At 39.7% G+C, this 23,419-nt stretch overlaps 1 protein-coding gene across 1 annotated transcript in view; it reads left to right on the top strand.

Moving 5' to 3' along the window:
* The first annotated feature begins 249 nt into the window (after positions 1 to 249).
* PDS5A (PDS5 cohesin associated factor A) overlaps positions 250 to 23,419 on the top strand; it is a 136,580-nt gene continuing 113,410 nt past the window's right edge. Inside the window, exons 1-2 of the mRNA XM_049631903.1 lie at positions 250 to 713; positions 1,570 to 1,747. Of these exons, the coding sequence (XP_049487860.1) occupies positions 1,610 to 1,747 (138 nt within the window). The 5' untranslated portion in view covers positions 250 to 713; positions 1,570 to 1,609. The remainder of the gene's footprint in view (positions 714 to 1,569; positions 1,748 to 23,419) is intronic.

Raw genomic sequence — 23,419 nt, 5'->3', positions numbered from 1 at the left:
ATCTCCACTGCACAACGTAAAGCTCCTTTCGTCCCTCGTGCCCTTACAGGACCGCCGGGACCGGGTTCGCTTCCCGCCACAGGGGCTCCTCCTCTGCTTGCCCTTTGGTTTCAATCCTCCCAGAGGCGCTCGGCGCGGCAAGTCTTGGCGCCAACCGGGTGGCGGCGCTGTCCGCCCCGCGCGCGGCCGCCCGGGGCCCGAGGGAGGCGGAGGCACGGCCGGCGGAGGAAGGGGAGGGAGCGAGGCGCGCTCCCTGCTCTCGCGTGCTCTCGCACCGCTCGCGTGACCGGCTGGTGTGTGCGCGAAGCGCCGGCTCCCGGGGGCACGTACGGCCGGGCGCGCGCCGCTGCAAGGGGCGTCCGGGTCCCGGTCGGCGGACCCGGCCGGCGCTAGGTGCCGACGGGCGGGCCGCGGGGGTCCGGGGCGGACACAGGCGCACACGCTCCCGGAGGAGCCTTCTCTGAGGCTGCTCTTCCTCGGCCAGACGGAGAGCGGCAGTGTCTCCCCGCCCAGCGCACAGTCGCCCCGCGTCTCCCCCCGCGGCGGCTGCTCCTCCTCGGCACCGCCAGCCCCAGCGCCGCTCCGGGGCGGGCGGCGGCGGCGGCGGGACCCGCGGAGCCGCTTTGTGTGCAGCCCGACGAGGGGCGGCGGCGCAACCACCTGACAGAGGCCCGGGCGCTCGATGCACCTTCCGCCCGCATGAGGAGGAGGAGGTAAAGGCGGCGGCGGCGGCGGCTCGGCTCCCGCCCTCGGTTGGTGGAGGGAGAGGACGGAAGGGGAGACCGGAGGGGGGGGGGGGCGCGAGACCTAGGCCCGGCGGGGCTGCCCGGAGGTACCAGTAAGGCCTGGGCAGCGCCGGACGGCGCCGAGCAGTCGGAGCCGAGAGAAGCCGCCAGGGTCCCTCAGCCGAAGTTGAAGGAACAAAATGTGAAGTGCAGAGCCGCGTCAGCCGCTTCCTGGCGTGGGGTTTGGGGTGGAGGGCGGCTTGTTTTCCCCTCCCGCGGGACAGGGGAGGGGCGGGAGCGTGGCGGGGACGCCCGGGGTCCCGAAGCTCGGCCCGGCAAAGGCGTTCGTCTCCCGGAGCCGCCGTAGCGTGTGGGTCCGGTTGGGTCCCTAGTTTTGCGGCCTAAGCCGAGCCCTATAGGCCTCGCGTCTCCTTTCCCGGAGGGGACCGACCGGGCGGGGACTCGGGGTTTCTCTCCGACCGAGCCGGAGCCTTGGGGGCCTCGCCAGGCTCGGGAGGATCCCAAACTTCGGACCTCGGTGCTTGGGGGTGGATTTCATTGTGAAAGGTGGAATGGGAAACTCCTGGCGCTGCCTGGCGCTTCCCGCGGCCGCGGCGGCTGGTGCTGGAGAGCCCCGTGGGTCTGGGGCTGGCGGGGCCCGCGTGAGTGGGGGCGGCGGGGCGGCCACCAGGGTCCAGGCCCGGGAGGATCGAGCGGCGGGGCCGCAGCCGAGTCTCCGGCCTCCCTGGAGAAAGCGCCCTTTGCAGATTAGAGATTTTTGAAATGAAAAAAGAGGTTACAAAGTCTCCCCTTTCTCGCTGAACTTTTGTTTTCTGACCGATAGAGGCCGGTAGAGGACTGTGAAAGAAAAGTTGTCCCCCAGGATGGACTTCACCGCGCAGCCCAAGCCTGCCACTGCCCTCTGTGGCGTCGTGAGTGCAGATGGGAAGATCGCTTACCCGCCGGGGGTAAAGGAGATCACCGACAAGATCACCACGGATGAAATGATCAAGCGACTGAAGGTAAGCATCTGGACACAGTGTTCACACTTAGACCTCTGTGGTGGGAGGTGCTCTCTCCTGTTACTGCACTGCTAGGCCTGGCCTTTACGGTGTCACCTACCAGGTTTTCTTAGGTATCTTATAGTCTCCTTTTTTACTCTCTCCGAGAAGTATTGTTCTATCTTGGCTATATCTTTGAATAGTAAGTTCTGTAGAGACATAATCATTATGGGAAATTAAAAGGAGTGTGCCTGTTTTTTCAAACATAAGAATTTAAGTGTTTTTATAACTTTTTTCTAGAAATATTTATGAGAATACTGTTCATAGTAGATTACAACCTTAAATGTAGGCAATAGTTTGCCTACGAAAGTTCCTGTTTTCATCAGCTTCTAAGGAGACTGATTTAATCACAAGGGCATTTTATTAAATTGTCACAATTTTCTAATATCCAGAAACTTAAATATGTATTTAGTATGGTTAAACTTTGACAGAATGTACTGACTTCAAAATTCAGAAATGAAGTAAGGTGATGATTTAGGTCCACATGTTCAAAGGGGTTTTCAAGAGAGAGTATTTTAGTTCTTTTTAATAAAGTTAGCTTATTTAAAGCATAGTGATCCTAAGATTAAAGTTGTAAGTTTCAGCTTAGGTTGGTCAGTTTTTTTGCTTTCTGTTGCATAGACATAGATTTTGCCCACAGCCTTACAAGATAAGTGCTGTTTTTGTCAAGGGATCAACTTGATGCAGTGGTTCTCAACCAGGGCATCTTTGACACCCCACCCCCACTCCCACCTTGGAGACATTTGGTTGTCACAACTGGGGCTACGTTGGAGCAAGGAAAGGGAAAGATTTGAGGCAGGGAGTCCTGCTAGGAAACTGTTAATAGGAACATAGGTGAAAGATGTTGAAATCTTGAAGTGGGGCTGTGGTAGTGAGAAGAGAGGTAGGGAAGGATCTAAGAAATGTTTCCTAGTTAGAAATCAATTAGACTTGGTGGGAAGTGAGGGAAGAAACAATGTTGATAGTATTTCTATCTTGGGCAACTTGATAAAGTGTATTTTTAGGGAATCATCTTGCCCCTTTGTTCTTAGAGCTTAGTGTAGTGCCTAGTAAGTGTTTACAATGTTGTGAGTGTTTAATAAATATTTAAAGTATTCCTGTAGCTTAGTTTTTAAAATCTAATTAGATTCTGCAATTTGTTGCCTCTTGGGAAGGAAGAGGACACAATAGCTTCCATTAAAATAAACTTGATACTAGGTATATGTGAAGTGAGGTGCTTGATTGATGCTCCTTAAGGTTATATTGAATGTTTGGAGATGCTGAAAAATTATGAAATACAAAGCTGTTAAGTAATAGATCTTTTTATTTTCATATTAAGAATATTGAAATCTTGATTTCTGGTGATGGATAATCTGGTTAAAAAAGAGTTACCACAAGCGTCTGGCTTCGGCTTGCGTCATGATCTTGCAGTCTGTGGGTTCGAGCCCCAAGTTGGGCTCTGTGCTGACTGCTCAGAGCCTGGAGCCTGTTTCGGATTCTGTGTCTGTCTGTCTGTCTGTCTCTCTCTCTCTCTCTCTCTCTCTCTCTCTCTCTCTCTCGCTGCCTCTCTGCCCCTCCCCCTGCTCCCGGTCTCCCTCCCTCCCTCCCTCCCTCTCCCTCCCTCCCTCTCTCTCTCTCCCTCTCTCTCTCTCTCTTTCTCTCTCTCTCTCTCTCTCTCTCTCTCAAAAATAAATAGACATTAAAAAAAAAAGGAGTTACAACTATATGTACTTTTGTGCTTGAAGTTAGATTATCAGAAATACTGTTATATAAATGGGCATATGACCAAGTTTACAATGAGCATTAAGTTAGAATATCTTTTTTTTTTTTCTTTTTAAAGTGTATTTTTGAGAGAGAGTGAGCATGATCAGGGAAGGGGCAGAGAGGCAGGGAGACAGAATTTGGGCTCCATCCTGTCAGCACAAAGCCCAGCATGGGGCTCAAACCCAGCAACCAGTGAGATCATGACCTGAGCCTAAGTCCGATGCTCAACCAACTGAGCCACTGAGGTGCTCCTGGGTTAGGATATCTATTTCTTATGAGTTCTTTTGGAAGTTAAAATTAACATACATATGAACCATTTTGAATATCCTGCTAAAATTTTGCTTTTCTTAGGTGCCTGGGTGGCTCAGTCAGTTAAATGCCCACTCTTGGTTCAGGTCACGATCTTGCAGGTTCTTGAGTTCAAGCCCCAAGTCAGGCTACAGCTCAGAGTCTGGAGCCTGCTTCGGATTCTGTGTCTCCCTTTCTCTCTGCCTCTGCCCTGTTCACACTCTGTCTCTCTCAAAAAAAATTAAACATTAAAATCTTAAAAATTTTTTTTAAATTTTCTCAACAGTCTTATGATTTTGTTTTTCCCCTGTTTTTCTAAATCTGTTTTGACTTTGTACTTTCTAGGAATCCCTGGTTGGTTAAAGTAGTACTGTCTCATAGGAAGTGGAGATTTTTAACAGTGTTTAACTATTTTTGATAATTTTTGTGTTTATTAGACCATTATGCACCAGTATTATAAATTCAGTAGTTTTTTTAATTATAGCAACAATGTTCAAATGCTGTATAAATACAAATAGGGCTTAAAGGCAGGTAAAATCTTGGTCAGTGGAATTCAGAGATGTTTGGTCCATTCTCTTCAGTATTTAAGAATGGAACAAGCATTTTTACAAGAGAACCATAATTGTGGACTTACAAAGATGTTAAAAGAAATTTTGGAACTCCCCATATTTCACAGAAGAGAAAATTCGGCCCAAAGTGGCCAAGTAACATGCACCAAGATCAGTCATAGAGCAACTAAATGGCAGAGCCAGAACAATAGCATCATATTTATTTTCATTCTTATAGCTGATTTCCTTCAAAGGAATCTAAACTGAGTAGAACTAAGAAGTTGTGATATTTATTATGCATTTGAAAATGGTAAAGTGAAAAGAGAAAGGAGTCTAAGTTAATTTGCTGTTTTGCAAGATGTAGGACAGCATTCTTTTTTAACATTAGAAGGTATTATGATGCTTTGAAACTTTCTTGAAAGTAGTTCTTAGAGTAGGTCTTTGGAATTGCTAAAACACTTAGATACATTAGAAACCTTAACTTCAGGGGCGCGTGGGTGGCTCAGTCATTTAAGCATCCAACTCTGATTTTGGCTCAGGTTGTAATCTCACTGTCAGATTGAGCCCTGCTTTGGGCTTCAAGCTATGCGCTGGGCGTGGAGCCTGTTTAAGATTCTCTCTCTCTCCCTCTCACCCTCTCCCATTTGCTGGCACATGTGCTCTCTCTCTCTCTCTCTCTCTCTGTCTCTCTCTCAAAAAAAAAAAAAAAAAGTTTTAATTTCAGCTTCTAAGGAATTCACATATTGTTATGTCCAGTCACACTGGCCTTCTGTCACTTCCTTGTACATGCCATGTTCATTTCTGCCTAAACTGATTCCACATTATGTGATCCATATGTGTACCCGTCTCAACTTCATGTGTCATTCATTTGTTCTTCTGTCACTCATTTGTTCTTCTTACAGGAGGTCTCTTAGATTTCCCATTACATATTTTTTTAATTCCTTCGTATCACTTATTACAGTTATGGTATACATTTATGCATATGTGTATTGGGTTTGTCTCCCCAACTTATATGTAATCTTTGTGAATACAAGGACCATGTCTGTTTACTTTTATACCCTGCCAACTCCCAAATTTAATGCCTGGAGCATAGGTGCCCAACAGATACTTGTTCAGTGAATGAATGTTGGATTAGAAAAGATAGTAATAGAATAGAGAAATAATTTTGTTTTTGAAATAAGATAGTTTGAAAATATTGTGAATGGCAACCAACTTTTTATCTGAGATTATATACCAGAGATGATAATGTAGAGATGTAGAATTTTAGAACCAAAAGGTAGCTTAGAGGTTATTTGGTTTTGTCCCGATTTTCCAGATGAAGAAATGGAGTCTGAGATGTTGTGACTAACCCTAGTTACAGAAAGCTGAAAATGATCATTAACAGTTTTGTTATTTAGGGTTGCCTGGCTGGCTGAGTTGGTAGAGCATGCAACTCTTTTTTTTTTTTTTTTTTTTTTTTTGTTAATGTTTTATTTATTTTTCAGAGAGAGGCAGAATTGTGGGCAGGGGGTGGGAAGAGGCAGAGAGAGAGGGAGACACAGAATCCAAAGCAGGCTCCAGGCTCTAGGCTCTGAGCTGTCAGTACAGAGCCCAAGGCAGGGCTTGAACTCACCAACTGTGAGATCATGACCTGAGCCAAAGTCAGATACCTAACCAACTGAGCCACCTGACACTTCAGAGTATGCAACTCTTGATCTCAGGGTTGTGAGTTCAAGCCCCATATTGGGTGTGAAGCCTACTTAAAAAAATAATAATAATAAATAAACAGTTTTGTTGCTTACATATGGTACAATTATATGCTGTACAAAAGTTAGTTATCTGTTAGAAAGGATAGCAGGTAGCTTACTACTAAGGTTACCTTAAGCATCAAGATCAATAGTTCACAAATGGCCTGCCTTCTATATAGTTAAGGATTCTGAAACTAATGTAGCAGTCGTGTCTGATAACTTTTATAACATATTCAAATACACCTATAAACAGTGTTGTACAAAGTTCCATTAAGTGCTTCTGCCCACAATTTGTTATATGCAGTCTGTCTCATATCATGTATTACCACAGAACTACATGCTATTCACATTTTGTTCATTACTTGCTTTTTTGGAAATGGGAAGTCCTTGATAAGGCTTGGTTTTTAGAGAGAGGGGCGGGCAGGTTAAAGATTGTTTCTTTTTTTTTTCTTTTTTCTTTTTTCTTTTTAAGTATGTATGTATTTATTTAAGTAATCTCTACTCACAGTGCCAAGATCGAAGAGTCATACGCTTCTCTGAGCCAGCCAGCTGCCCCAAAGATCGTTTCTTATGTCCATTTCTTATTACCTGGTCTTAAGAGCTCAGTACCCCCAGACAGTTCTCTGGCTATTAACTCCATACCCAAATCTGCCATATTCTTTTTTTCACAGAAATCAAAATTTTTATTACTTTGGTGCTAAGAATTAGGAAAGATTAAGTAATAGGGTTTTATTGTTGTGAATATGTCCCCCATTTTTCTCCCACCAGCTGTTATTTCTGTATTTTTGTATTTTTCTGTCACTTTCCTCTATGTGTCCACAATTCCCCTCTGCCCCACGCTCTCACTTTTGGTTTCTGTAGTATGCCTTGTTTGATATAGTTAGGAATTAGGATATAGAGTGCTTGATTAAGGTAGAGCATCACTCTTTTCTCATCAAATGTAGGTTGGGAGAGGGGAAGAATAGATTAGAGGCAGGAAGGCCGTGAAATCTTTTCCTTTCTTTTCCTCCAGGTGGACCCCAGAAATACATACTTTGGTTATAATTATTTTCACTTCCATGAAAGAATTTTATTTATTCCTAAATGCCACATAGGATGCTAATTTTACATATAATTCAGTATGTAACTTCTAGTCTCAGTTCTGTCCATATATCATATTTTAATATTTGTTTTAATGCAAAAGATTCTGCTAAGAAATTAAAAAATTAAATAGGCAGGGTGCCTGGTGGCTCAGTCAGTTAAGTGTCTGACTCCTTTGACTTCGGCTCAGGTCATGATCTCACCATTTGTGAGATCGAGCTCCATATCAGGCTCTGTGCTGATAGCAAAGAGCCTGCTTGTGATTTTCTCTCTCCTTCTCTCCCTCTGCTCCTTCCCTGCTTGTGCACTTGCTCTCTCTTAAAATAAGTAAATAAATATTTAAAAAAATAGGCAAGATTTCTTAAAATGAACCCCTAAAATATAGCCAATGTGTATTTGTGAAGTAATACTAACTGTAGCACAGTTCTTATTTTAGACTTCCATTTGCATAGAGGAACTATTCTGGTCATTTGCTGCTGTGTAACAAACACCCCAAACCTAGTGTTTACAAGAGCAAGTAGGGGGCGGGGGACAAAATAAATATAACATAAATTTTATCATTTCAGTCATTTTTAAAAGTACAGTTTTGTGGTAACAAGCACATTCACATTGTTGTATAACCATCACTACCGTCCATCTTCAAAACTTTTTCATGTACCCTAACTGAAATTTTGTATCTATTAAACAGTAACTCCTTAATTCCCCCTTCCCCCAGCTTAGGCAACCACCTTTCTACTTTGTGTCTCTGAATTTGACTACTCTTAAGAGCCTAGTATAAGAATCATACAATATTGTCCTTTTGTGACTAGCTTGTTTCACTTAGGATAATGTCTTCAAAGTTCATCCACATTGTATGTATCAGAATTTACTTTTTAAGGCTGGATAATATTCCACTGTGTACGTGTGTGTGTCTTGTGTGTGTGTGTATGTGTGAAACCACTTTTGTTTATTCATTTGTGGACACTTGGGTTGCTTCTACCTTTTGACATCTGTGAGCAAATTTTCTTGTTAACAATTTTGTGAATCAGGAATTTGGGTAAGTATTGGCTTAGCTTGATTATTCTTCTCTACATGGCTTACTGTGCTCATTCAGTAGTATTCAGCTGGTGTCTAGACTGGTCTAGAAGATCCACACTGACTTCTCAAACAGTTGGTGCCTTGGAAGGAACAGCTGTAAGGCTGAACTCAGCTGTGCTCTTTTTTCCTATCTATGATGTAATCTTTGGGCTTCTCTGCATGGTTTCAGGGCTCTAAGACACTGTGGAGGAAGTTGCCGGTACTTTTTAAAGGCTTGGTTCAGAACTGGCAATGTCATGTCTACCTTACTTTAATGGTTAAAGTAGTTGTGGCCCAATCTACATTCAATAGGAGAAAAAATGATTGCTTCTCAATGGAAGAAGAAAGGAATTTGTAGCCATCTTTAATCTACCACAGGAGCTCTTATGACAAATTAGAGTATGCTAACTACAAACTTTGTAGCTGTATTCATAAATCTGAAAAACACTTAATTTCAAAAACAGTAGTATATATCTGCAGCCAACTTGCTAAATTTGTAAAGTTTATTTTAAATACTGTAGGAAAAATTTGTAAGAATTTTTTTTTTTTTTTTTTTTTTTTTTTTTTAAATAAATGGGGAGCACCTGGGTGGCTCAGTTGGTTGAGCATCTGACTTCAGCTCAGGTCATGATCTCACGGTTCTTGAGTTTGAGCCCCACATTGGGCTTTACACTGACGGTGCCAAGCCTGCTTTAGATTCTCTGTTTCCCCCTCTCTCTGCCCCTCCCATGCTCACGTTCTCTCTCAAAAATAAATAAAACATTTTTAAAAATTAAAAAAAAAAATTGTATGTGCTAGAGAAAAATTATGGGAGAGTCTCATGATTTGATCTTAAAATCCTGTTTCTTTTATTATTTGAATTTTTATTAGAGAGTATTTCTGCCTAATTATGATGATGATTTTTCCAGTGCTTACCCCCTTTTTAGGAATTATCTAAAAAGAATTATCTCAACTTTTTTGGGGGGTGCCTGGGTTGCTTCGTTGGTTGATTGTCCCACTTTTGATTTTGGCTCAGGTCATGATCCCAGGGTCATGGAATTGAGCCCCAGGTTGGACTCTGCACTGAGCCTGGAGCCTGCTTAAGATTCTCTTTCTCCCTCTACTGCTCTCCCCAACTTGGCTCTCTCTTTCTCTTTTTAAAAAGAAAAAGATTTACCTCAACTTTTTATTTTGAGACATTTCAGACTTCTGGAGAGTTGGAAAAAATTGTACCTTCAACACCCATATCCCTTCACTTAGATTTACCAATTGTTAACATTTTGTTACTTTTGTTTGCTTTTATGTTTCTCCATATACACGCACACAGAGGGAGACAAACCTACACTTTTTGTTTGAGAGCTACCTGCAGAAATCATGACATTCTGCCTGTGAATGCTTCAGCATTCTTAGAATAATGATCATTATCACACTCAAATTGGTACAGTTATCTGTTATACTGTCCATAATAAAATTCTCCCAGTTGCCCTAAAAATGACTTTTATTTAACAGTTGGGTTTTTTCCTCCATCCAAGTTTCAGTATAGGATCATTTGCATTTGTAATGTTTCTTTAGTCTACTTTAATCTAGAAAGTTCTGTCACTGTTTTTGGAGGGGAGAGTTATTTACGATGTGACATTTTTGAAGCATTTGCCTTATAGGAGTCCCATAGTCTATTTTTGTCTCATTGCCTCATGCTTAGATTCAGGTTGAACTTTTTTTAGCAAGTACTTTACCACGCAAGTGGTAATGTATAGTTAGTTGCATCATCAGGAGGTGTAAAATGTCATTTTATCCAGTTGGTTTATGCTAAATTTGATCACTTGGTTACAGTTGGTCAACTCTTTACATTGTAAATGTACCTTTCCCCACTTTGCAATTAATAAGGAATGTTTAAGGTGGCAGTTTGATTTGTTTTCCAGCAATTACTTACCTGATTTAGCATCTACTTTGGTTGTTATAAAATGTCACCTTTTTTGATTCTATCACTCCTTCTACATGTGTAGATTCTATCATTCCTTCTACATCTGTAGAGAAGAGCCTGCCCCCACTCCACTTTAATTACTCATGAGGGCTCCTGGCTGGCTCAGTCCGTCAGGTGTCCAACTCTTGATTTCAGCTCAGGTTATGATCTCATGGTTCATGAGATTGAGCCCTGCATCAGGTTCTGTACTGACAGTGTGGAGCCTGCTTGAGATTCTCTCTCTCCCTCCCCCACAGTGTGTCTGTCTCTCTCTCTGTCTCTCTCTCTCTCTCTCTCTCTCTCTCTCGCTGTTTCTCTCTCAAAATAAATAAATAAACATTAAATATTTAAAAAAAAAATAGTCATGGATTCTTCATTCAATGCATTATAATATATTACTATCTTTATTCTCTTTGAGAGACAAATTATCCCAAAATGAGCATGCTGGCTTTGGTGTCCTTTTGAAACATCTAGTATCTTTTTGACATGTCTCTCTGAGTCTTTCAGCACTCCTTTTTTTTTTTTTTCTGGTACAAGTTGTTCACCTTGTGCTTTCTTGCCCCAGATTTGGATAGCTCATTTTTTCCAGAGAGGCCTATTTCCATTTTCAGTAGAGAGTGGTGTTTATAAACCAAGGTCTAGGCATTGGCATCACGTTCACATTGGTAGTAGGATTTAATTTATCCAGGTCCTTTCAGTGTGTAGACCTAAGAAATGCACATAAATACTTTAAACCATGTATTCATTCTGTTTAATTAAAATCCAACACTGCAGGGGCACTTGGCTGGAACAGTTATAGAGCATGCAACTTTTTTTTTTTTTTAAGTTTATTCATTTTGAGAGAGCACACGTGTAAGTAGGGGAGAAGCAGAGAGAGAGAGAGAGAATGAGCAGGGGAGGCGGGGGAGAGAGAGTCCCAAGTAGGCTCTGCACTGCCAGTGTGGAGCCTGATGGGGGGCTCAAACTGATGAACCATGAGATATGACCCTGAGCTAAAATTGGGTGCTTAACCAACTGAGCCATCCAGGCACCCTTAGAGTATGCAACTTTTGATCTTGGGATTGTGAGTTCAAGCCCCACCTTGGGTGCAGGGCTTACTTAAAAAAAAGAAAAAAAAACCCAGCACTGCAGTTTTTCTTAAACTTCTCCATTTCCTATTTGTTGCTTTTTAAAAAAATTTTTTTAATGTTTGTTTATTTTTGAGAGAGAGAGCACGAGCAGGGGAGGGGCACAGAGAGAGGGAGACACAGAATCTGAAGCAGGTTTCAGGCTCTGAGGTGTCAGCACAGAGCCCAACGTGGGGCTTGAACTCAGAGTATGAGATCATGACCTGAGATGAAGTCAGATGCTTAACCAACTGAGCCACCCAGGCACCCCTCCATTTCCTATTTGTATCATCCTTTTCCTACGGTATAAACCCTGTTTTCCCTTAACTTTGATAAATTTGTTTTCTTTGTACTACCCTAATCTAAGCTCAAGAAAAAATTCAGTGCTATACCAGTATCCCTTGCAAGATTTTTTTACAGTTTTTTTGTCCCCCTAGGGTTGTACAGAGTACCATATTTATTAGTTACTTGAATTTGAATTCTTTTGTATGATTATGTTATCAGTTTTATATATATACACTTGGTTTCTGTTTGTATTCAGTTTTTATTTTAGGAGAGAGAGAACACAAGCAGGGGAGGGGGCAGAGGGAGAGGGAGAGGGAAAGAGAATCTTTAGAGCCTGATGCAAGTGTCGATCCCATGACCCTGGGATTGTGACCGGAGCCGAAATCAAGAATCTCCTGTTCAACTGACTGAGCCACCCAGGTGCCCCTGTTTGTATTCAATTTTTATACATACATATATAACTTAACTCTTTATTTCCACTGATAAATGTAATCTTTGCTTGATTTTTCCTTATTGTACTGAAAAACACATAACATAAAATTTATCATCTTAATCATTTTTAAGTCCACAGTACAGCATCATTAACTATGTGCATTTAAAATATATATATATTTATTTTGAGAGAGAGAAAGCAAGCGAGGGGCAGAGAGAGGGGGAGGGAGAGAGAACCCCTAGCAAGTTCCGCACTGTCAGTGCAGAGCCAGACCTGGGGCTCGAACCTACAAACTGTGAGATTATGACCTGAGCCAAAATCAAGGGGTGCCCCTGTGCATTTTTTGTGTGCCTCCCTCTGCCCCTTCCATGTGCACATTGTTAGTACAACAGATTTCTGTAACTTTTTCATCTTGCAGAACTGGAACTCTGTACCCACTTAACTCCTTTCCCCCTCAGCCCCTGGCAACCATCATTCTGTTTTCTGTTTGTAAGAGTTTGACTACTTTAGATCCCTCATATAAGTACAGTCACACAGTATTTGTCTTTTTGTGACTGGTTTATTTCACTTAGCTCATGTCCTCAAATGTTAATAATAAATTGATGCCAAATTATTAAGTTTAATACTTGAAAAGTAAGTTCAGTGGCAATGTGTAATTGTCCTATAATTTCAAATGTCTGAATTAAATATCCTTCATCTAGACATTATAAAATAAGTAGAGGTAAATTTTTCATTGTACAGAAAGAAAATCATTGAATAAAAATGTTTAAAGGATGAGTGAGCATGTATAAGAAGACTAGTTTGTTTTTGGCAGAAGTTTAGAAATTGGTTTTCTTCTTGAAGCATGTACCTAAATTGCTTTGAAAAAAGTGGTAGAAATCATCAGGCAGTAATAAAATGAAATTGATTTTAGATCTCTTGGGAGTAATGTTAAATAATTTTGTTTATTATATTCATTTCTTTTAGGTGATATCAAATTTTTAAAATTATAACATACTATTGCTATCTCAATTCTTTATATTTTTCTATACTTTTTTATTAATCACTTAATGCTTTTTTTAAATAGACTTTTTTAAGAGCAATTTTAGTTCATAGCAAAATTAAATAGAAAGTACAGAGTTGGGTGGCCCAGTTGGTTGAACATTCCACTGCTCTTCAGGTCATGATCTCACAGTTCATGTGTTCAAGCCCCACATCAGGCTTGCCGCTGGCACTGCAGAGCCTGCTTTGCATCCTCTGTCCCCCCCCCCCTCTGCCCCTCCCCTGCTTTTGTGAGCACACACACTCTCTTTCTCCTTCAAAAATAAATAAACATAAAAAAAAAAAAAATACAGAGTTCCCAACAACTTTGTCTGCCCTCCTATCCCCCCCCCCCTTTTCCCCATCTCCTCCTCCCCATACATCTAGTGCCAGAGTAGTATGTTTTGTTATGGCTGGTGGACATTAACACATCATCATCACCCAGAGTCCATATTCCTTTTTAAAATTTTTCTAAATAAAATTTTGATTATATTATAAATGTATTGTTTTCATTTTCATTGAATGATACAGAATGAGTATATCCATATTATTAAATAATCCCTTAAAACATTTTTTAAAGAATTTATTTTTTAGAGCAATTTTTGTTTCACAACAAAATTGAAGGAAGGGAAGGTATAGATTTCCCATATACACTAAATCCAGTAAAACCTTGAATTGTGAGTAACTTGTTCTGTGAGTGTTCTGCAAGATGAGCATACATTTCTAATAAATTTTAACTTGATAAACGAGGGATGTCTGGCAATATGAATGTCACATGATCACAATTGAGCCAGTGGTTCTTGAAATTTGCTTTGATATACTAGTGCTTTGGATTACAAACATGTTTCTGGAATGAAATATGCTCACAAACCAAGGTTTTACTGTACCTCCTTCCCCCCACATGCATGACTTCCCCCATTATAAGTATTACTCACCAGAATGGTACGTTTGTTATCAACAATGAACCCATGTTGACACATCATAGCCACCCAAAGTCCATAGTTTACCTTAGGTTTACTCTTAGCATTGCACATTCTTTGGGTTTGGACAAATGCATATTGACATGTATTCATCTTTACAATAACATCTAGAGTATTTTCAGTGCCCTAAAAATTGTCTGTGCTATGCTAACTAACTTGGATGTAAATTAAAAAATAAAATAGTGCCATGCTTATATATCCTTCCCCCCTTCATATATATATTTTTTACCATGGAAAATCTCAAATGTTTATTATTTATGTATTACTTATTTTTTTTTTTATCTGAGTTGAATTGTTCTCTTAATATTCCTTATTTTGACTTCTCTTACTTGGCCAAAATGGAACTCTGAGTGCCAAATTTACTGATTTTAACTGGATGCAGAAGTTTGTTTGTTTGTTTGTTTGTTTTGAGAGAGAAAGAGGGCATAAGTGAGCAAGGGGCAGAGAGAAGGGGAGAGAGAGAGAAGCCCACAAGGGGCAGAGGGAGAGAGAAATGGGGCTCACCCGCTTTAAAACAGGGCTCATGCTCACCCAAAGTGGGGTGGATGCAGAAGATTTTAAATCTTGGAGATAATGAGGATACTTTAATCTACATTAGTGGTTCTTAGATTTGTAGAATTCTTAAATATTACCTGGGGCACTTGGGTGGCTCAGTTAATTGGGTGTCCAACTCTTGATTTTGGTTCAGTTCATGATCTCACTGTTAGTGGGATCCAGCATCGCATGGGGCTCTGTGCTGACAGTAAGGAGCCTGCTTGGGATTCTCTCTCTTCCTCTCTCTCTACCCTTCCCCCCCCACTCATGTATGTGTATACACATGCATGCTCTCTCAAAAAAATATTTTTTTCAAAAAATACTTTTTAAAAATGTTTAAAGTGAATCTCATTCTCTCATAATAAATAAATAAACATTAAAAATAATTAGATACCTGGTTTTAAAAAGAATTAGAGGGGCATCTGGGTAGCTCTGTCGGTTAAGCTCCTGACTTCTTTTTTTTTTTTAATTTTTTTTTTCTTTTTTAATGTTTATTTATTTTTGCGACAGAGAGAGACAGAGCATGAGCAGGGGAGGGGCAGAGAGAGAGAAGGAGACACAGAATCTGAAGCAGGCTCCAGGCTCTGAGCTGTCAGCACAGAGTCCGACACGGGGCTCGAACTCACAAACTGGGAGGTCATTACCTGAGCCGAAGTTGGACGCTTAACCGACTGAGCCACCCAGGTGCCCCTAAGCTCCTGACTTCTGATTTTGGCTCAGGTCATGATCTCACAGTCCTTGAGTTTGGGCCCCACCTTCTCGTGCTCAACGCTTGCCTTGCTGGAGCCTGTTTTGGATTCTGTCTCTCTGCCCTTCCCTCTCTCTCTCTGCTCCTCCCCCACCAAATAAATAAATAAACTTAAAAAAATTAGATTATGTGGTAATCTCCCACCCTCCACCCCCAATTTAGTAGCTTAGAGGTGGGCTCAATTTTTGCACTTTCCCCCCTATATTTTTAGTCAGTCCCTCCAGTGTTCTTGATACAGAGAATATGCACTGAGAACCCCAGAAAGATATTTTACTTATTGCTAGATTTCATATTAACTATTCTCAAAAATTTTATCTAAAGAAGATTTTTAAAATTAGTTCTAGGATTTTTACATTAAGCTTAAATTCTGCCCAGAAACAAACTTTACTCCCTAATTATTTTAAACTTAGCTCTATCCTGAAAACATTTGAATTTATTTGGAAGGCACACAACTATGTATACCGTGACCTCTTTTACCTTATTTGGTGGAAGTCTATTATTTAGAACTCTTATTAATCCACATTTTGTTATACAATTTTACTAGTAGTTATACAAATTTAATCTAGCAAAAATAATCCCTAAGGGTAATTAGCTTACAAGCTCATTTGATGGGTTTATTTACTTATGAAAGCAGACATTCTGGGTTTCCAAATGAAGTCTCATTCTAACCTAGTCTTTCTAATTTGAGCTGATGGCTACAAATATAGCATGTTGGAGTTTTTAAAAAATTCAAATTAAATTGGTAATTTGTATATATTTTACTAATGAGAGTTGTACTTTTTCCAAAATAGAAGGGTCAGTAAGCATTGATCTGTTTTGCATTTTCAATAGTTTGTGGCATTCCAAAACTAATTGTTCTTATTTACATGTGTGATATGATTCCTGTGGGACTTTTTTCTTTTTCTTGTGGGATTTCTGAATCATCAAAAATACAGTGTTTATGGCTTTATCACTTATCACCTCACTTTAATTATTTGCAAACTGGCAGTGCTTGAAATATATGATAGTAATTAAAACATTTCAAATAGCAAATCACCCTATCCTTTATTTTATTTATTTATTTATTTATTTTTTTAATTTATTTTTGGGACAGAGAGAGACAGAGCATGAACGGGGGAGGGGCAGAGAGAGAGGGAGACACAGAATCGGAAACAGGCTCCAGGCTCCGAGCCATCAGCCCAGAGCCTGACGCGGGGCTCGAACTCACAGACCGCGAGATCGTGACCTGGCTGAAGTCGGACGCTTAACCGACTGCGCCACCCAGGCGCCCCCCCTATCCTTTAGTAAGAGGGCTGCTTTTGGGATTTTTTTCTTTTTCTGACTGTTACATATCTTTTATGTATTTCTTTGTATTTATCTGGCATAGGGTTCTCTGAGTTTCTTGGATGAATAGTTTATCTTTCATTATTGAAAAATACTATTATCTCTTGAAATATTTCTTTTCATTTTTTTCTCTTTTCCTACTGTGCCTACAGTCTGTTCAGTAATGTTCAGCAGTTTCATACGGTTTTTGTTTACATGCTGAAATTCCCCATTTTTAATGCATGTTGTCCACCTTTTCTATTATATCTTTGAACATATTATAATTATTTTAAAGTACTTGTCTGATAGCTTTAGCATTTGGGCCATTTCTAAGTATGCTTCTACTAATTTATTTATCTGTTGACAATGGAACTATCTCCCCTACCCCCATCTTTTTTGATTGAATGCTGGACATGATGTATAAAAAAAAACAGACTGAGGCACATAATATTTATGCACAGAAGTAAACATCTCTCTTTTGTCAGATTGTTAGCTTTAGAGATTGAATCAATTCTTATCTAATCGAACTGGATTTGCTATATATTGCTTTTTTTTGTCTGTGTGTATGTGTGTATGAATACATCTATCCATCCATCCTTTTTTAATGTATTTCAAAGTGAGTTGCATTCATCATATACTTTACCCCTAAACACTTTACCATGAGTATCATTAATTCACGGTTAGTATAGTTTTTTTGTGTGAGAGGGTAATTAATATACATATTTTAACTACTGTTTGATGAGTTTTAATAGATGCTTGTTCATGTATAACCCAAATTCTTTTTTAGGGTTTTTGGTTTTTTTTTTTTTTTGAGAGGTAAAAAAAGAAAGAGGGAACACACACATAAGCGGGGAAGGGGCAGAGGGAGAGAGAAAACCTTGAGCACACTCCATGCCCAGCGCAGATCCCAGCGTGGGGCTTGATGCACACAACTGTAAGATCATGACCTGAGCCAAAATCAAGAGTCCAATGCTTGACCGACTGAGCCCCGGAGGCACCCCTAGCCCAAACTCTTATCATGATATGGAGCATTAACATCATCCCATAAAGTTCCCTCATGCCCCCTTTTAGTTAATCCCTGCTCCTTTACTACCCCCATAGGGGTAACCACACTTACAGTTTTTTAAAACCAAGATTAGTTTTGCTTCTTCTAAAACTTCATATAAGAACTACATAGTATGTATTTACCTGTGTGCAAGGCCTTTTTCATACACCGTAATGTTTTTGAGATTCACCCATGTATCATTAGTTTGTATCTTTTCATGGCTCCATACTATTCCATTGTATGAATATTCCAGTTTGTTTTACCATTCTTGTATTGATGGAAATTTGGACTGTTTGTACTTTAGGCTATTGTGAATAAAGGTGCTATAAACATTTTTGTATAAGTCTTGTATTGGGCATATGCTTTTATTTATATTGGATAAGTACCTATGAGTATAGTCATTGGATCATAAGATAGGTTATGTTTAATTTAGTAAGCAACTGCTAGTCTTTTTCCCAGAATAGTTGTACTGTTTTACAATTTCACCAACAATGTATGGTAATACTGTATTTTCAAGGAATTTGTCCATTTCTTCTAAGTTATTTGGCCACATAAAGTTGATATTCTTTTAATGTCTATAGGCTCTGTAGTAATACTCCCCTGTTGCATTCCTCATGTTGGTTCTCTTTTTAAAATTGATGTCTTGGATGAGGTTTGTTAAATCTGTTACTCTTTTCAAAGATCTCACTTTTGGTTTTGATAATTTTCTCTATTTCTTGTTTTCTGTTGATTTCAGTTCTTTTTTTAATATAGATTGGGTTTCCTAACAGAGTTTTCTCAACCTCTGCACTCTTGACACTTTAGAACAGGTAATTCTTTGTTTTGGGAGGGGGGGGTGTCTTGTGCATTGTAGGATGTTTAGCAGCATCCTACAAAAGTACCCACTAGATACCAGTTCCAGGCCCATACCTCCCAGTAAAAACATCTAAAAATGTTTCCAGACATTGCCAAATGTCTCCTGGGGGGGGAACACCAATTGGTTTGAGAAGCACTGTCCTGAAATAGGCTTTTTAAAGCTATTCATTTCTTGCAAAACACTGTTTTAATTGCATCTCACTAGTTATGATGTTTTCATTACCATTTAGTTAGAAATGTTTTCTCATTTTCTTTGTGATTTTTTTCTTTGACCTATGAGTTCTTTAAAAATTGTGATTTAATTTCCAAATATTTGAAGTATTTGTAAGTATCTGATAATGATTTCTAATTTCTGTGATCAGAAAACATATTCTATAAGATTACAGTCTTGGAATGTATTAAGTTTTGTTTTTTTAACCTAGCAATATGGCCTCACTTGGCAAGCATATCATTTGCACCTGGGAAGAATGTGTATTTTGTTTGTTGGACATAATGTTCTATAAGGTCAGTTAGTGTCCTTTTGGTCAGGGGATTGAAATGGTTATTCATCATCTAAGTCTTTACTGATTTTTACAAATTTTGGCCTGGTTCTACTGCTGAGAAAGAGTGATAAAGCCTCAACCTGTGATTGTGGAATTGTATATTTCTCCCTTAATTCTATTGATTATTTTTTCATTTATTTTATAATTCTGTTCTAAGGCACATATTGTTGGTTTTATGATTGTTAGACCTTCATAATAAGTTGGCATTTTAGCCTTATGAAATGTTCTTGATGTCTAAGCTCCACCTTTTTTATAAGTTTTTGTCTGCATTATATATTTTTCAATTTTTTTTAACTTGTATGTCTTTATATTTAAAACGCATCCAGCTTATGATTGGGTCATGCTTTTTAAATTTTTTAAAACTGCTATATCCATTTGAACAATTTTTGCATTTAAATTGGAGTGTGTAAGTCACTTATATTTAATTGATGTGGTTGGATGTATATCTACCATTTTGTACTGATTCTATTTATGTTTGTTTTTCTCCTTTCCTGTCTTCTATCTTAATTTGCTTTTTTTTTTAGAATTCCATTTTAATTATCTGTTGGCTTTATGGGCATACTTTTGTGTTCTGCATCTATATCTGGTTGCACAGGGATTGTAGTACACATTTTTTAATTTTTGTAGTCTACTGACTTTTTTATACTGCTTCGTGTAAAATGTAATGACCTTTTATCAGTATGGGTCCATTTATCCCCCTCCCTTTATGCGAAAGATATATTTGTAAACCCCACATTAAACAGTTTTGTGTATTGTATTTTTTTTTAATTTTTTTTTTTAATGTTTATTTATTTTTGAGACAGAGAGAGACAGAGCATGAACAGGGGAGGGGCAGAGAGAGAGGGAGACACAGAATCTGAAACAGGCTCCAGGCTCTGAGCTGTCAGCACAGAGCCCAACGCAGGGCTTGAACTCACGGACCGTGAGATCATGACCTGAGCTGAAGTCGGACCCTTAACCGACTGAGCCACCCAGGCGCCCCTGTGTATTGTATTTTTTTTTAATGTTTATTTTTTTTTAGAGAGAGGGCGCATATGTGTGAGCATGAGCTTGGGAGGGGTGGGGGGATTGTGGGGGTCAGAGGATACGAAGCAGGTTCTGCGCTGACAGCAGAGAACCTGATGTGGGGCTCGAACTCATGAACCAACCATGAGATCATGACCTGAGCTGAAGTCAGATGCTTAAACAACTTCTAAGTTGGATGCTTAACCACCCAGGCACCCCAACAGTTCTGTGTATTAAAAAAAAAGAAAAAAAATTTTAATGTTTATTTTTGAGAGAGAGAGAGAGAGGGAGACAGAATTCAAAGCAGGCTCCATCCTGTCAGTGCAAAGCCTGACGTGAAGCTCGAACCCACAAACTGTGAGATCATGACCTGAGCTGAAGTTGGATGTTCATCCAACTGAGCCACCCAGGTGCTCCAACAGTTCTGTGTATTTTAAATAAATTGCAGGGAAATAGACTTTTATATTTTTGCACTTACTGCATTCCTTGGGTTTTTCATTTCCTTCCCAAATATTGGATTTTCCACCTGATGATAATATCCCTTCAGCTTGAGCAACTTTCCTTTAGTATATTTTAGTGAGGATTTGCTGAGGTAATTTTATATAGTTTTTATTTGTCTGGAAATGTCTATTTAGCCTCCATTTTTGAAGGATATTATTTTTTTGGATATAAAGTTCTGAGTTGAGAGTTTCAGTACTTTATTATTTTTTAAATTTTTTTAACATTTATTTTTGAGAGACAGCGTGAGCAGAGGAGGGGCAGAGGGAGAGGGAAACACAAAATCTGAAGCAGGGTCCAGGCTCTGAGCTGTCAGCACAGAGCCCAATGTGGGGCTCGAACCCATGAACCGTGAGATCATGACCCACCCCGAAGTCGGACGCTCAACTGACTGAGCCACCCAGGCACCCCATGAGTTTCAGTACTTTAAAGACATAATTCCATCATCTGTGTTCTCTAGTGTTTCAGATGAGAAGTCAGTGATTATATGTATTTTTTGTTCCTTGTATGTAATCTGCAATTTCTAACTGCTTTCAAGGTACTTCTCTTTTTCTTTATTTTCAGCAGTTTTCACTGTGATGTCTCAAAGGGTGTGTTTCTCCCATACTTGTCCTGCCTTGATATCACTGAGCTTCCTGGATCTGTAAATGTATGTCTTTAACCAGATGTAGAAAATTTTGGGGGGCGCCTGGGTGGCTCAGTCAATTAAGTGTCTGACATTGGCTCGTTGTGATCTTGTGGCTCGTGAGTTCAAGCCCCACATCGGGCTCTGTACTGAAAACTCAGAGCCTAGAGCCTGCTTCGGATTCTGTGTCTTCCTCTCTCTCTCTGCCCCTTCCCTGCTCATGCTCTCTCTCTCTCTCTGTTTCTCTCTCTGTCTCTCAGAAATAAACGTTAAAAAAAAAAAAAAGAACACTTTGGTCATTTCTCTTCTGTAGAATCCAGTTACACAAGTCAGATTTTTTAATGTTTCCCTCAGATCACTGGAGCTCTATTTTTTCTCAATCATTTCTGTCTGTGTTCTTCAAATTGGATAATTCCTATTGATTTTCAAGTTTACCTACTTTTTCTTATGTCCTCTTCAACCATATGTACAGCCTGAAAAATGTAAAGTCTCAAGGACTTGGGAGATGATCTGTGTGGCATTAACATGTGTCTTTTTCTTTTTAAAAATGTATATAATTTATATAAAGTGCATAAACCTTAAATGTAATATTCTGTTAAGTTTTATATGTGTATTTACGCACAATCATTATCCAGACAAAAGTGCAGAACATTTCTGGCACTGTAGCAGGCTGACTAGTGTTTCCTCTCCAGAGATAGACACTCTTCTGATCTCTATCAAAATATATTAGTTTTGCCATCAAACTAGATACAAATGGAATCATGCAGTATCATGTCTGAGATTCAACCTTATTGTTATGAGGTGCAGTAATTTCTTTTATTTATCCATACTTTTGTTGATAGATGTTTGGGTTAATAGTTTTTTTGCTCTTCTGAATAACAGTACTTAAACACTGTATGTGGTTTTTGGGTAGAGGCAAGGACTCCTTTATCTTAAGTAAGTAGATTTTTTTGAAGGGCCAGATAGTAGATATTTTATGCTTTGTGAGTCAGAAGGGTACTGTGTAGGTACTTACACAATAAGGGAAGACAAATTTCCACAAATTTTTTTTTTTTTTTACAATTTATTTTTAAATTTACATCCAAGTTAATTAGCATATAGCATTTCAGGAGTAGACTCCTTAATGCCCCTTACCCATTTAGCCCATTCCCCCCTCCCATAACCCCTCCAGCAACCCTCTCTTTGTTCTCAATATTTAAGATTCTCTTATGTTTTGTCCCCCCCCCGTTTTTATATTATTTTTGCTTCCTTTCCCTTATGTTCATCTGTTTTGTCATATGATATTTGTCATATGATATCTGTCATATGATATTTGTCTTTCTCTGACTAATTTTGCTTAGCATAATACCCTCCAGTTCCATCTGCGTAGTTGCACATGGCAAGATGTCATTCTTTTTGATTGCCAGGTAATACTCCATTATGTATATATACCACATCTTTACCATTCATCTGTCAATGGACATTTGGGCTCTTTCCATACTTTGGCTATTGTTGATAGTGCTACTATAAACATTGGGGTGCATGTGCCCCTTCGAAACAGCACACCTGTATCTCTTGGATAAATACCTAGTGGTGCAGCTGCTGGGTCGTGGGGTAGTTCCATTTTTAGTTTTTTTGAGGAACCTCTATACTGGTTTCCAAAGTGGCTGCACCAGTTTGCATTCCCACCAGCAGTACAAAAGAGATCCTCTTTCTCCGCATCCTCGCCAACATCTCTTCTGATAGGTGTGAGGTGGTATCTCATTGTGGTTTTGATGTGTATTTCCCTGATGATGGGCGATGTTGAGCATTTTTTCATGTGTCGTTTGGCCATTTGGGTGTCTTCTTTGGCGAAGTGTCTATTCATGTCTTTTGCCCATTTCTTCACTGGATTATTTGTTTTTTGGGTGTTGAGTTTGACAAGTTCTTTATAAATTTTGGATATTAACCCTTTATCTGATCTGTCGTTTGCAAATATCTTCTCCCATTCCTGTCGGCTGCCTTTTAGTTTTGATGATTGTTTCCTTCGCTGTGCACCTTTTTATTTTGATGAGGTCCCAATAGTTCATTTTTGCTTTTGTTTCCCTTGCCTCCTGAGATGTGTTGAGAAAAAAGTTGCTGTGGCCAAGGTCAAAGAGATTTTTGCTTGCTTTCTCCTCTAGGATTTTGATGGCTTCCTGTCTTACATTTAGGTCTTTCCTCCATTTTGAATTTATTTTTGTGTATGGTGTGAGAAAGTGGTCCAGATTCATTTTTCTGCATGTCGCTGTCCAGTGTTCCCAACACCACTTGCTG

Source organism: Panthera uncia, chromosome B1, assembly GCF_023721935.1.
Source record: "Panthera uncia isolate 11264 chromosome B1, Puncia_PCG_1.0, whole genome shotgun sequence".
Taxonomy (NCBI): Eukaryota; Metazoa; Chordata; class Mammalia; order Carnivora; family Felidae; genus Panthera; species Panthera uncia.
This window is presented reverse-complemented; position numbering and strand designations above follow the sequence as displayed.